This window comes from Porites lutea, chromosome 10, assembly GCF_958299795.1.
Source record: "Porites lutea chromosome 10, jaPorLute2.1, whole genome shotgun sequence".
NCBI classification, from domain to species: domain Eukaryota; kingdom Metazoa; phylum Cnidaria; class Anthozoa; order Scleractinia; family Poritidae; genus Porites; species Porites lutea.
The window spans coordinates 12,997,940-13,010,023 of record NC_133210.1 but is presented as its reverse complement, the minus strand read 5'-3'; the positions used below and the strand labels follow the sequence as shown (position 1 = coordinate 13,010,023).

Below are 12,084 nucleotides of genomic sequence, written 5' to 3'. Positions count from 1 at the left end.
AGTATCAAATCTACCTAGGGGCCGACACCCACCCCCTTCCTACATTTGAATTCAAGATCAGGCCACCCATTACACTAAGCGCTCAATCTTGACAATCTTATAGAAAAATAGGGGACTGTTAACAGTCTTGACAAGACAGTTACTCATTCACTAACAGTAGTGAAAGTTCATTCTAAAATAAAACCAGCCATCATGCTAGAAGATGTTTGCACAAATGTTCTTTTAATAAGAATATAAATTTCATCAGCATACCTGATAGGGGTGATTTGTCGATGTAACACCACTTGAGGTTGTAGCTGAAGGGTACAGAGAGTCTGATGCCTGCTCCTCAAGTTGACGATCAAAGTGAATTGGAGATATCACCCCTGATGAGGTGTGGCTATCTCCTTTTGATTAAAGAAAGATTGAAAAAGGAAATTATTATTACAAGACTGAAATTAGCTCTTACTGTATTCAACGGGTACATGTAGACTTCCTGAAAGTCCATTTTGTTTGGGTCATCAGTCAGGAGCCAAAACATACTTTTCTTGCCCGGCCTTCAGCGTTCCAGCTTTTACTGACCTGATTTTGGGGGTAGTGGTCTGTCAGGTGTGTGGTAGCATTAACCTCTAATCAGAGGACATAATGTTTGAGAAAATCACTTTGAGGAAACAGAAACATGATCCTTTTTTCACAAGTTGACTTAAGTCACCTACAAAAGTCAACTTGCAGGCAAGTCAAGGGTATGTGGAAATGAGATGATTTCAAATCTAGAAGGGTCTAACTTAAAGGATTAAAACAAAATACACAATATTGTCACCATTCACCATCATACTAAGTAGGAAGATAGCCGTAAGACTTAACGAGCGTCCTTGACTCTCAAACTAGAAACTATCTATTCTACATTGTTGGAGCTGTACATGTCTGTACTAATATTTATTGAGATGAGTGTAAATAAACTATTTGTTTGCCACAAAATTTCTCACAACTTTTAACATGTTCATTGGTTTCACGGATCTTGTTTACTGTGGGTAACGTCGACTGAGATATCGGTCGACATAGCGGTCGACATAGCGGTCGATATAGCGGTCGACAGTAGGTCGATAGTCAGCAACAGTCGGTCGATACTCGGTTGTTAGTCGGTCGACAGTAGGTCGATAGTCGGTCGATAGTCGGTCGATGGTCGGTCGATAGTCGGTCGATAGTCGGTCGATAATGAGATAGACTATCGGCCGAGTATCGGTCGATATTTCGACGACGCACCTCGACTTACTATCGGTTATATGTTGGTGATATATCGGTCAACTGTCGGTGGTATATCAGTCAACTGTCAGTGGTATATCGGTGAACTGTCGGTGGTATATCGGTCAACTGTCGGTGGTATATCGGTCAACTGTCGTTCGAATATCAGTCATGTGTTAATTTATCAGGTGAGTCCAATGGCCTTTTTTTTAAGCAAAGACGTCATTAATTACTGTTATCATGCGATGGGGGAACATGTGGCAGTGCGAGGCGCGATTACTCTATGAAGCGAACCGAAGAGCACTGGGAACTAAGGACATGATAACCGTTTTTTTTCCAGTTTGTATCATCACCGATCGTCTGAGTTTTAGCTGAAGTGGACGAATAATGAATAGGAAAAGGCAGTCGATGACATGCTTTAAGAGCGAGGAATACACATCTTTTATTATTGGGCTTTGACCTGCTTCATCACGCCAAGTTCTCGTTTGTGCAGAGACCACAAATTAAACTTATGTATTTCTGCATTGAAATCAGGAACAGTCCTTTGTTTAACGATCAGTTATTGATAAAACGTGCTGATAATGTGCCAAGGAAGGTGACAAAGATATCCAGCAGACTGAACACATTCATTTATTGTGGGAATGATTTAAATTTACAGCAAGGAAAATACTCATACGTTCTCATTACATTATCATGTCCTTTTGCTCTGTCCTTTTGCTTTATATTTATATTGTGTTCAAAATAAAGACGACCATGCGTATACAGAAATTAATACTGAATGGTAAGTCACTTTTGGTCATCCAATAAAAGGAAAACAGTATGCACCGCGTTAACATTAATATTATCTTAACTTGTTAAGGAAAAACAGGTTAAAAAAAATGAACTGTAAATACATTTTTTCATCAATGTAGTTCTGAGTCGGTTGAAAAATTCTCGGCATAGGAAAAATCAGTCAGATATAGGCCTTACACGGTGGGAATAAATCACATAACAAGAAGCTGAAGGCCTATCATTCTCACTTAGCGGACTTCTTCATGATTCAATTCTAGCCGGCTACGCGTAGCGAGACACCCCCACCCCTAAAAAAAAAACAGGGGAGGAAACGTCTGCGAAAAGGTGGTGGGCATCGATACAGATAGGCTAAATCCCGTCCACATGAATTAAAAGAAAAGGCTAGATAAATGACTAATAGCTATTATTCCAGAATTTTGGCTACGTACATTGAAGTTTGAAATTAAAAAAGCAGAAACACAATTTAAAAAAACAGTTAGGTCCAAGCTTGAAAATGCTTTCTAATTTCTTGTTTTCCAAGCCAAAAAAAAGGAAATGCTTAGTGTTGACCGACCATCGACCGAGTGTCAACTAATTACTGACCGACACATCGGTCAAGTATCGACCAACTATCGACCAACTATCGGCGAAGTGTCTGCGAAATGTCGGCGAAGTGTCGGGAAAAGTTGGCGAAGTGTCGGTGAACGAAAAGCTATATCGGCCGAGACACATCTGGAACGACTATCGACCGTGCCTCTACGGAGTGTCGACCCACTATCGACCGACTATCGACTGCTATGTCAACCGAGTGTCAACCGAGTATCAACCGAGTGTTGACCGAGTATCGACCAACTGTCGACCGAGTGTCGACTGACTATCGACCGAGTGTCGACCGCTATATCGACCGATATGTCGGTCGACATTACCCACAGTAAACAAGATCCGGTTTCACTAATCAGTTAAACTTATGCTGATGCGGCCTATGGAAATAGTTTCTGTTCCACACTTTTACTGAATTAAGTACACAACACTTAAACCAGAAAGCAGAAGTTCTGATCATATTCTTTTAATAAATCTAGCAGTAGGTTCTGAGAGCTGAATTATTATGAAGCAATATGCTGGCTCTCTTCAGGAATAAAACAAAAAATAGACAAACCGTTTGGTTCTACAGTTGATGGAATTAACATGAGACCATTTCCAGCCATGTGACTTTTTTCCTACAGGAAAAATAGCAAAGAGTTATTATTCTGCAGTACATGAAAGCTTCTTCACATGACAGAAATAGTGTCAACCATTGGTGTAAAAGATCTGTCACTTTGATACACATTTCGCCTGGTTATGCACTGTAGAATACAGGACTGCCAGCTGCAGCTTTTTTTATTTGATTCCAAATTTAGTATATCTGGAAGTTGCACAGTTCGGTGTCATTATTTTTATGAATAAAATTACTAAAACGTATTTCTAGGTGATTACCATACCTCATAATGTTGATCTCCAGGTGACCTCTGTAGAAGCTGTAGGCACAAATATTAAAAAGTTTTATTATCATTATGAAAAAAGAATTAAACTTACTTTTTAAACAGCCTAATGAAATGTAACTTAAGCCTGGTTTTTATATGTCAGGAAAATCCTAGACGATCAGCGATTTTAGTGTATCCTGACCATCCCATATTTTGCCTACTAATGAAAAATCAAAATAGTCAATATTGCTGAGAGTCTGAGATGGTCAGGGACAAATTAGGGAAATTCGGAGAGTTTCTATTTTCAAGACACATCCCAGATTTCTGTGATGGTCAGCGATCATTACCAACATTTGAAAAGTAAATTTTTTACTGTTGGGGATTTCGGGAACTGACATGTGATCATTTTTTCTTGGGGCAAATCCTCTAAATACTCTAACTAACTGCTTAGATCTAGTTCTTTTTCATCAAATCTTGGACAGAGTGGGATCTGGGTGAAAAGATAAACTCAGTGAATTCTTGGTTGCTGAGTGGTAAGCAAAGAAATCTGGTAATTATACCATTTTAACATAGTGGTTTAACTCGGCTTGACGGGACTCCTGCTCTTCAAGTTTCTCTGTGATATCCTGGGCTGCTGGCATTGTGACAGGTCTGTTAATAACAAACCAATTTGAATTATTACTTTAATAACAACACCAGATGGGTTGAATGTATAGCTAAAAAAAAGGCCTGAAATAAATTACTACATGTTAGGGGTATACAGAAAGCCAAATCAAAAGCTCTTGGCACTTGTGAGGTACTGGTAACCATCTTGGCAACTCAAATATACATAATTATTAACTTGAACACTAGTTTGACTTTGTAAGTCTGTTGGCTAACAACAGGAACCGCTATCCTTATGTCAACAGTATTGGTTTCCCAGGATGCACGATATTGCTTTAATAAAGAGACTAAGCATTGTGGTTATGGCAAATGGAAAACATGAGATTCAAGTAGAGAAATTTTCAAAATTAGAAATGAGCAGATAAAAACAGCTTAAAACATTATTTTGATGGATAGAATTGGCGTGAATCTACCGATTTTCGTTTAATTATAATGAACAGTAAACAAAAAGTAAATGAAAAACTTGGTCACATGGTACAAATTCACATTTGCCGTTTGCCATAAAAATGATGATTAACCTCTCTAATACTTATATTGCACCTTTGGCTGTTAGGAACTGTACTCTTTTTTTAGTTTTTTTTTTTTTAATTCCATGAGTTTTTCCACATCCTTTCCAAATTTTCCATGACCTTCAGATGTTTTCAAAATTTTGTCACCAAGATAACTGTTTTAAGGAAATTTTCTGAGTTTTGCACCAAGGTTCTAACTCTTTTCATCTTATATACATGTAATTATAGTAGTATTATTGTCATTTATTTTTTTCGTTTTGTAAACTATTTTGTATTGCTTTTACGCTCTAATAAATTAAACCATGCTGCATAGCTAATTTTGTACCATGCAGGAACATAATTTTTCACAACTTTGTAATGTACCTTTCATCTTGCGTCTCATGCGGAAACACAGAAAGCAACGTGTTATCAGGCTCCAGGGTTTGCTCCAAAAGACTGCTTTCCTTGGCATCCTCTGATGCCTGTGGAAAGAATTTGTACCACATATATATCTTCAGTCAAATGATTATTCATGATGACACTGAAAAACTGAAAGGTAACATCCATCTTGCAAAATGGCATACATGTAATCCACCTGTAGCACAAATAAAATTTCCTGAATTTTCCCTGATTTTGAAGAATTTTATTTCCCCCTGACCATTTCCTGAGGCAACCATGAGGAAAGTACTACTCATTATTTGATGTAATGTCATGGTGTAGGATCTCATCTATAGCTTCAGACTTAAGAACCACAAGGTAAAACAATAGACATGTTCTGCCGAAAGTAATGGCCAGAGTTAGAACTTAGACATGTTTCCGAGGGACTCAGTACTGACCTTGGGTGAGTCACCTTCAATATAAGCACGAAGAGGATAAAAATCAAGACTGGACTGGTCACGTGACAACACCCCATGTTTATCCACATCACCATTCATGCTTAGATAACTTCCAGATGAAAACATGCCACTGTCTGTCTGTGAGTTGTCATGGATTATTGCATCGTGCAAATGAGGTTTAGAAGCTGGTAAGAGACTTGAGAAGGGTTTGTCTGACATCTTCTCATTTTGTTGTACGTGTGAGGATGGAAAAAGTGCGGCAGTGATTGGTAATTTATCAGGCTGTTGTGTGCCTTCACTGCCTTTACCCCACTTCAAAGAGAAATCTGTGTTAAAAAAGCCGGGCTGATCATAGCTGAACTAGAAGAAAAACAGAAACCATGCTAGTCAAAACTCAATTTTATTTATTAACCTAACAACCAAAGTAAATTTTTAAATGCTGCTCAAAGCGGTGCTGTTCAGGGCTTCTGATATTTCGCGCGGTCGCGGAGCTGCGAAATTCAGGTAAATCCGCGAAATCCCGCGAATTTCACAAAAACACGAAAAATACCGCGAAATTCGGTAGAAATCTTATCAAATGCATGTTTGTACAACATATATTTGAAACTTATTTCAGCTGTAGGGGCTATTTACTTGCCATATACTTGCAAATTTATCTTGGAACTTCGTCACTGAAACGTGCAAACAACGTCCCGAATCTACAAGGCGTAAAACTGGGCACTAGCCATGATCTTAAAGGCTTTGCCATTGGCCTATTTCTGGAGCGTGTTGTTGTTGTTGAAAGAGTAAATAATGACCTCTGTTAGAAAAACGTTAGAAATGCTGCTCTGATCAGCGCAAAACTGATCGATTTCTAGCGAAATTTGCCTTGAAAATAACCACAAAATCAGCCGGTTTTTACCGATTGTTTTTTTGTGAAGTATGCCCCGAAAACTCCCGCGAAATTGGCCGATTTTTCCGCGAATTTGTCCCTCAAAATCCCGCGAAATTTGACTTTTTCTTCTGCGACCTATCAGAAGCCCTGGCTGTTGGATGAGCTACGCCGATACAGTCAAATAAAGAGTTATTGTCAGTTTTCTTCACGTAGATTTTTAAAGACCCCAAAAAAGATGTGTGTGGTATTCAGTATAATTATTGTATGCACAGAAATGGCACTCAACTTATCACTGTAATTAACACTATTATTAACTAATTAATTAACTGAAAAAATACCTTGTGTTTCTCTGGTAGAGGAGAACGTTTAATAGAACTGGAACTTAATAACTTTAAAGCTTCTTCACAGTGAGATTTCATCATTTTCTGCAGACGTTGGGTCAGTGTGTGTCTACGAAATAATAAACAGTTCAAGTACACCTTCCATACGTTTCTTAGGAGTGTCTACAAAGAAGTTGCAAATAAGCAGCACCGATGAACTCAGAAAATTTGCCTTGTCAGTTTTAGCCCAATTATTACTTATAATAATATTCCTTAACCCATGTAGCCAAATTTTAAAGTATGTTTTTACGTGTGCCAATGAGGCTTTAGATCTTAACTTACATAACCATAAAAGATATTAAAGTGAATGAAAAAGATTGTTAGTTTTGCCTGTTCATTCTGACGAGTGCTAAAAGTTTATTTGTAAAATGTTGGAAATTTAAAGAAACATGCATTTACAGGTACTGTGAGAGAGGTATACTACCAGTGGTCAGCCCATAGGATATTGTCAACATAGTAAGGGTCAGTACTATACAGAAGATGTTTTCAACAAAAAGAAAGAGTATTCATATGAAAAGAATGATACATAAAATGGCCATGGGCAACACAGGTTACCCTTTGCACAAATTCTCAAGGAGTTTTCCAGGGCCCTGGAAGAATATTCCAGCGTTTTCTAGTAATTCCATTTTAAGAGTGGAACCTGCTAAAAAACGTACCTTTCTTTCTCTAAATACTGCTGTGAGTTGGCAAGTGAGGCCATTTTCTCTTGATAACTACTGATTCTGAAAAAAAAAAAAGCATTTTAGGTAAGATAACAATGTTGAGTTTGCATTAAATCTCAGTTACCTGTCTGATCAGGCATAAACACTTAACCCCCTTAAAGCAGAATTTCTGCGAGGCTAATTCTTACTCATAGCACATTCCATTACCACGATGGTGGGCCTGCCAGTACCATGGTTGCCTGTCAGTGCCATGACTGGCCTGTCAGTGCTATGGTGGGCCTGTCAGAGCCATGGTTGGCCTGTCAGTGCCTTGATTGGCCTGTCAGTGCTATGGTGGGCCTGCCAGTGCCATGGTTGCCTGTCAGAGCCTTGATTGGCCTGTCAGTGCTATGGTGGGCCTGTCAGTGCCATGATTGGCGTGTCAGTGCTATGGTGGGCCTGTCAGTGCCTTGATTGGCCTGTCAGAGCAATGGTGGGCCTGTCACTGCCATGATTAGCATGTCAGTGCTATGGTGGGCCTGTTAGAGCCATGGTTGACCTGTCAGTGCCATGATTGGCCTGTCAGTGCTACAGTGGGCCTGTCAGTGCCATGGTGGACCTGTCAGTGCCATGATTGGCGTGTCAATGCTATGGTGGGCCTGTCAGAGCCAAGGTTGGCCTGTCAGTACTATGGTTGTCCTGCCAGAGCCATGGTTGGTCTATCAGTGCCATGGTTAGCCTGTCAGTGTCATGGTTGGCCTGACAGTACCATGGATGGCCTTACAGAGCTATGATTGGCCTGTCAGTGTTATGGCTGACCTGCCAGTGCCATGGTTAGCCTGTTAGTGTCATGGTTGGCCTGACAGTACCATGGTAAGCCTGTCAGTGCCATGGTTGGCCTGTCAGTGCCATGGTTGACCTGTCAGTGCTATGGCTGGCCAGTCAGTGCTATGGTTGGCCAGTCAGTGCCATAGTTGGCCTGTCAGTGTTATGGTGGACCTGTCAGTAACATATTTGGCCAGTCAGTGTTACAGCTGGCCAGTCAGTGCTATGGTTGACTTGTCAGTGTTATGGTGGACCTTTCATTACCACAGTTGGCCAGTCAATACTACAGCTGGCCAGTCAGTGCTATGGTTGGCCTGTCAGTGCCATGGTTGGCCGGACAGTACCATGGTAGACCTGTCAGTGCTATGGCTGGCCAGTCAGTGCTATGGTTGGCCTGTCAGTGCCATGGCTGGCCAGTCAGTGCCATGGTTGGTCTGTCAGTGCCATAGTTGGCCTGTCAGTCCTATGGTTACTGTTAGGCCAGCCATTGCACTGACAGGCCACCATGGTTGACCAGTCACTGCTATGGTTGGCCAGTCAGTGCTATTGCTGGCCAGGCAGTGCTATGGTTGGCCTGTCAGTGCCATGGGTGGCCTGTCAGTGCTGTGGTTGGCCTGTCAATACCACGGTTGAACTGTCAATGCCATGATTGGCCTATCAGTGCTATGGCTGGCCAGTCAGTGCTATGGTTGAGCTGTTAGTGCCATGATTGGCCTGTCAATGCCACGGTTGGCCTGTATGTGCTGTGGTTGGCCTGATAGTACCATGGTTGGCCTGTCATTATCATGGTTGCCCTGTCAGCACTATGGATAGCATGTAAGTGCAATGCTTATCACATCAAAGCCACAGTTGGCCTGTCAGTGTTATGGTTGGCTCTTCTCAGTCAATGATTGAATTTCACTTAAACGCCAACAATCTTAAGGGTGACAGTGTTTATGGGTTGTCACTTCATTTGTGCAGAGACGTTTCAAATTGTAGAACAAATTGCTTGAGAACATGACACTGTTTGGAAATGACATATTATCTTGGTGCAATTTGGTTTCATCCTCTGTAATGTGCAAGTATGATTTGAAAGACACTTCCTGGAATAAGCTGTTCATTGTTATTGTTAGCAGTAGGAATCAACTGCAATTTCCAATGTTTACTGTCTTACAGATTTTAAAATTATATAATTGATCATAAAAATAAAAGGATTAAAATCACTTGACCATGGCTCTGCCAGTCTCACCTGAGTAGTGAACATTTTAGAGAGTGTAGAAAATGGAAAGTTGTGACTTATTAGCTAACAATTAAAAAACAACAATCAGTTTGCACAAACGGAACAATCAAGAAGAATGTTGATACCTCTCTTCATATTCATCAGACACAGTTTTCAGTTTAGCATCCTTTTTCTTTAACTCCTGGAAAGCAAAGTGTAATCAGATGTAAATGACCAATGGTTCAATCATCATAAAAGGCAGTTTATTGCTATGCTCTGTTTGATACAGTGCCACTCACAGGGCCCTTAAAGGGGGAATGTGCATGCATGGTCCAAATTTCAAAACCTTAGGTTGGGTCATGGATTGAGGAGGAAGCCTAGTCCCGATTCCTTTTTCGCTACTGCCTTTGCAGTTGTCTTCTTTGCTGCCGCAGTTTCAATCCAACTTTAATAACATTGTGTGTTACCATTAAATGGGCCTCACAGTCAGTTACCACTGATATGCTCCAAGACTTACCTCGTGAAATTTAGCAAGTTGTTGTTGGAGGTCATGTTTGTGCTTAGTGTTCATCTCCTGCAGCTTAAAATGAGAATGCAAAGACAGCCAGTCAATAACAACAATCAACACAAAAGCTGGTGGACAGTAGGCAAATACACTCTAGCGTGCACATCTCTTTTTTAAATAATAATATTACAATAAAGCACAAAATAATGCAAAGTTGACATTTTTTCACAGTTCCTTCTGCTGTAAATCATAAAGGGTGCACACAATCCAAAGGCCCAAACAGCCAGAGCTTATCCTGGTTTCCTTAGCATGAAGCAAGCCTAGGAGTATTGGTACTCCCCTACTAGATGGGATGCTAGTCCATCGAGGGTTACCCCCCAACAGTATGTTGCCTGTATCCATTTATACACCTGGGTTAAAAGAGACTAATTGGAGTTAAGTCCCTTGTCTAAGGAAACAACGCGATGGGTTAGGCTTCAACTCCAGACCTCCTGATCCGGAATTCCAGGTGTTAACTGCTTGGCCATGTATGCCTCCACCGTAAATCATAAAGTCAGGCCAAACATTGAACTTAGTAGGTAAAACTCCCTAATCTGCCGACCACACCCAAAAATAAGAACTTTGACCTGTTTGCATTGATAGTGCATTGTCTTCTCATGTGATGTCTGGTACGATGATTTTCAATGGCACCATAAAAAACAAAACTCTTTTATTGTCAGAGTGGGGTAATGCAGCGTATAATAAATGTGCACACTCAATGAACATCAGCCTGCAAGTTGCCAATGAAAAATATCATAGTAATAATTATTGTTTTATTACTAACATCTATTAAATAAGTAATATTAAGTATTAAACAGTCTTGAATTCAAGCTCTCATCCATAGCAAAAATGTGGAAAAATTAATAGGAGCCACAGCCCTTAATTAAAAATCAACTTACAGCAACCACTAATTTGCTTTTTTACTTCAAGACAAAGACTTATAATGGTCAGGAAAATGAGAGAAGCAGAGGGACATTTTTCTCCGCCACTCTTGTTTTACACTTTTTAATCAACAGCTGAATTTCTTTACATACCTGTTTTCTATGTGAATCTCTTAACTCTGATTCATCTTTAGCCATTTGATCATGCATCTCCTCTAATCGCTTTGTCATCTGTTAAATTATGGTTATGCTACTTAATTGTTACAATTTTAAATATTAACAATATTATTATCATGATAAAAGTATACATTAATAAATTACATCATGACATGTTATTAGATCATTATTTAAAAATTAATTATTATAAAATGGTATTATCATTAATTTATAGACCGAGGTCCATAAAAGTGACGTTAATCTTTCTTTGCAAATAAGCTGCCCTTGATTAAGTGATCATTGTCTCCTTCTGGCTTCACAATACCAAATTTCAAATCAATAATTATAATAATAAAAATTGCTAACTTTCAAATCCTCCTTCAAGTCACATCCTCAACAAGATTTGTAACAGAAATGGTGTCCCAATTGCAAATAAGCATGCTGGTTATTTTCTATCCTGCAGGGCTATTACATCTTAAACTTTCGTGTTACGACAAAAACTTTAGTTATTACAAACCTCCCTCTCCAACTCCGCTTGTCTCTCTGTTTCCTCCTTTGTTCTATTGGCTTCATGCTTTGCTTCCATCAAACGAAGCTCCATTTTTAAGCTTTCCTTAGAATTGAATAGTAATTTAAGCATGAGCAAAATTAAAATAACCAACTCAGCAGGAACTTGTTACGATGCCTGTGAACACTATGAGGACTGTAATATTTAAAAAAAATTAGTGATCAAAGGCATCGTGTAGAAACAACTCTTGATGGCAGCAGCAGTCACAGTGTGACTATTCCGACAACAACGTTATGTTTTTTGTGTAGACTTGGGTTCTATCTTAAAGCTGACTTCCATGTTTTAGTGCAGCTATGATACCTGAAATTATTGAGGTTGCTTCAATTGCTGGACTTTTTTCAGCCATTGCAATGAAAAAAAGGGAAACCAGTCTTTGCCAGTACCAGTCAAAGTATCTTTCACATGAGGTGCTTTGAATTCCCATCCTTTTCATAAGTAGGTTGAGTATGACCATCCAGGTGAATGTAGTTCTGAAAAGGACTGTTGTTGACAGTGACTGACGTTTCAACAACCTGTGCAGTAGTCATCTTCAGAGTCAAAGTGAGTTGTATCATGTCAGTTGATGGTATCAAACTCTG

General features: G+C 39.6%; 1 protein-coding gene across 1 annotated transcript in view; it reads right to left on the bottom strand.

Annotated features, from left to right (window-relative positions):
* LOC140950155 (uncharacterized) overlaps positions 1 to 12,084 on the bottom strand; it is a 28,307-nt gene that overhangs the window by 5,449 nt on the left and 10,774 nt on the right. Inside the window, exons 14-25 of the mRNA XM_073399342.1 lie at positions 11,456 to 11,551; positions 10,936 to 11,013; positions 9,875 to 9,937; positions 9,504 to 9,559; positions 7,350 to 7,415; positions 6,652 to 6,763; positions 5,440 to 5,799; positions 4,988 to 5,085; positions 4,013 to 4,103; positions 3,471 to 3,506; positions 3,149 to 3,209; positions 253 to 386 (exon numbers count right to left, since the gene is read on the bottom strand). Coding sequence (XP_073255443.1) covers positions 253 to 386; positions 3,149 to 3,209; positions 3,471 to 3,506; positions 4,013 to 4,103; positions 4,988 to 5,085; positions 5,440 to 5,799; positions 6,652 to 6,763; positions 7,350 to 7,415; positions 9,504 to 9,559; positions 9,875 to 9,937; positions 10,936 to 11,013; positions 11,456 to 11,551 — 1,251 coding nt within the window. The remainder of the gene's footprint in view (positions 1 to 252; positions 387 to 3,148; positions 3,210 to 3,470; positions 3,507 to 4,012; positions 4,104 to 4,987; positions 5,086 to 5,439; positions 5,800 to 6,651; positions 6,764 to 7,349; positions 7,416 to 9,503; positions 9,560 to 9,874; positions 9,938 to 10,935; positions 11,014 to 11,455; positions 11,552 to 12,084) is intronic.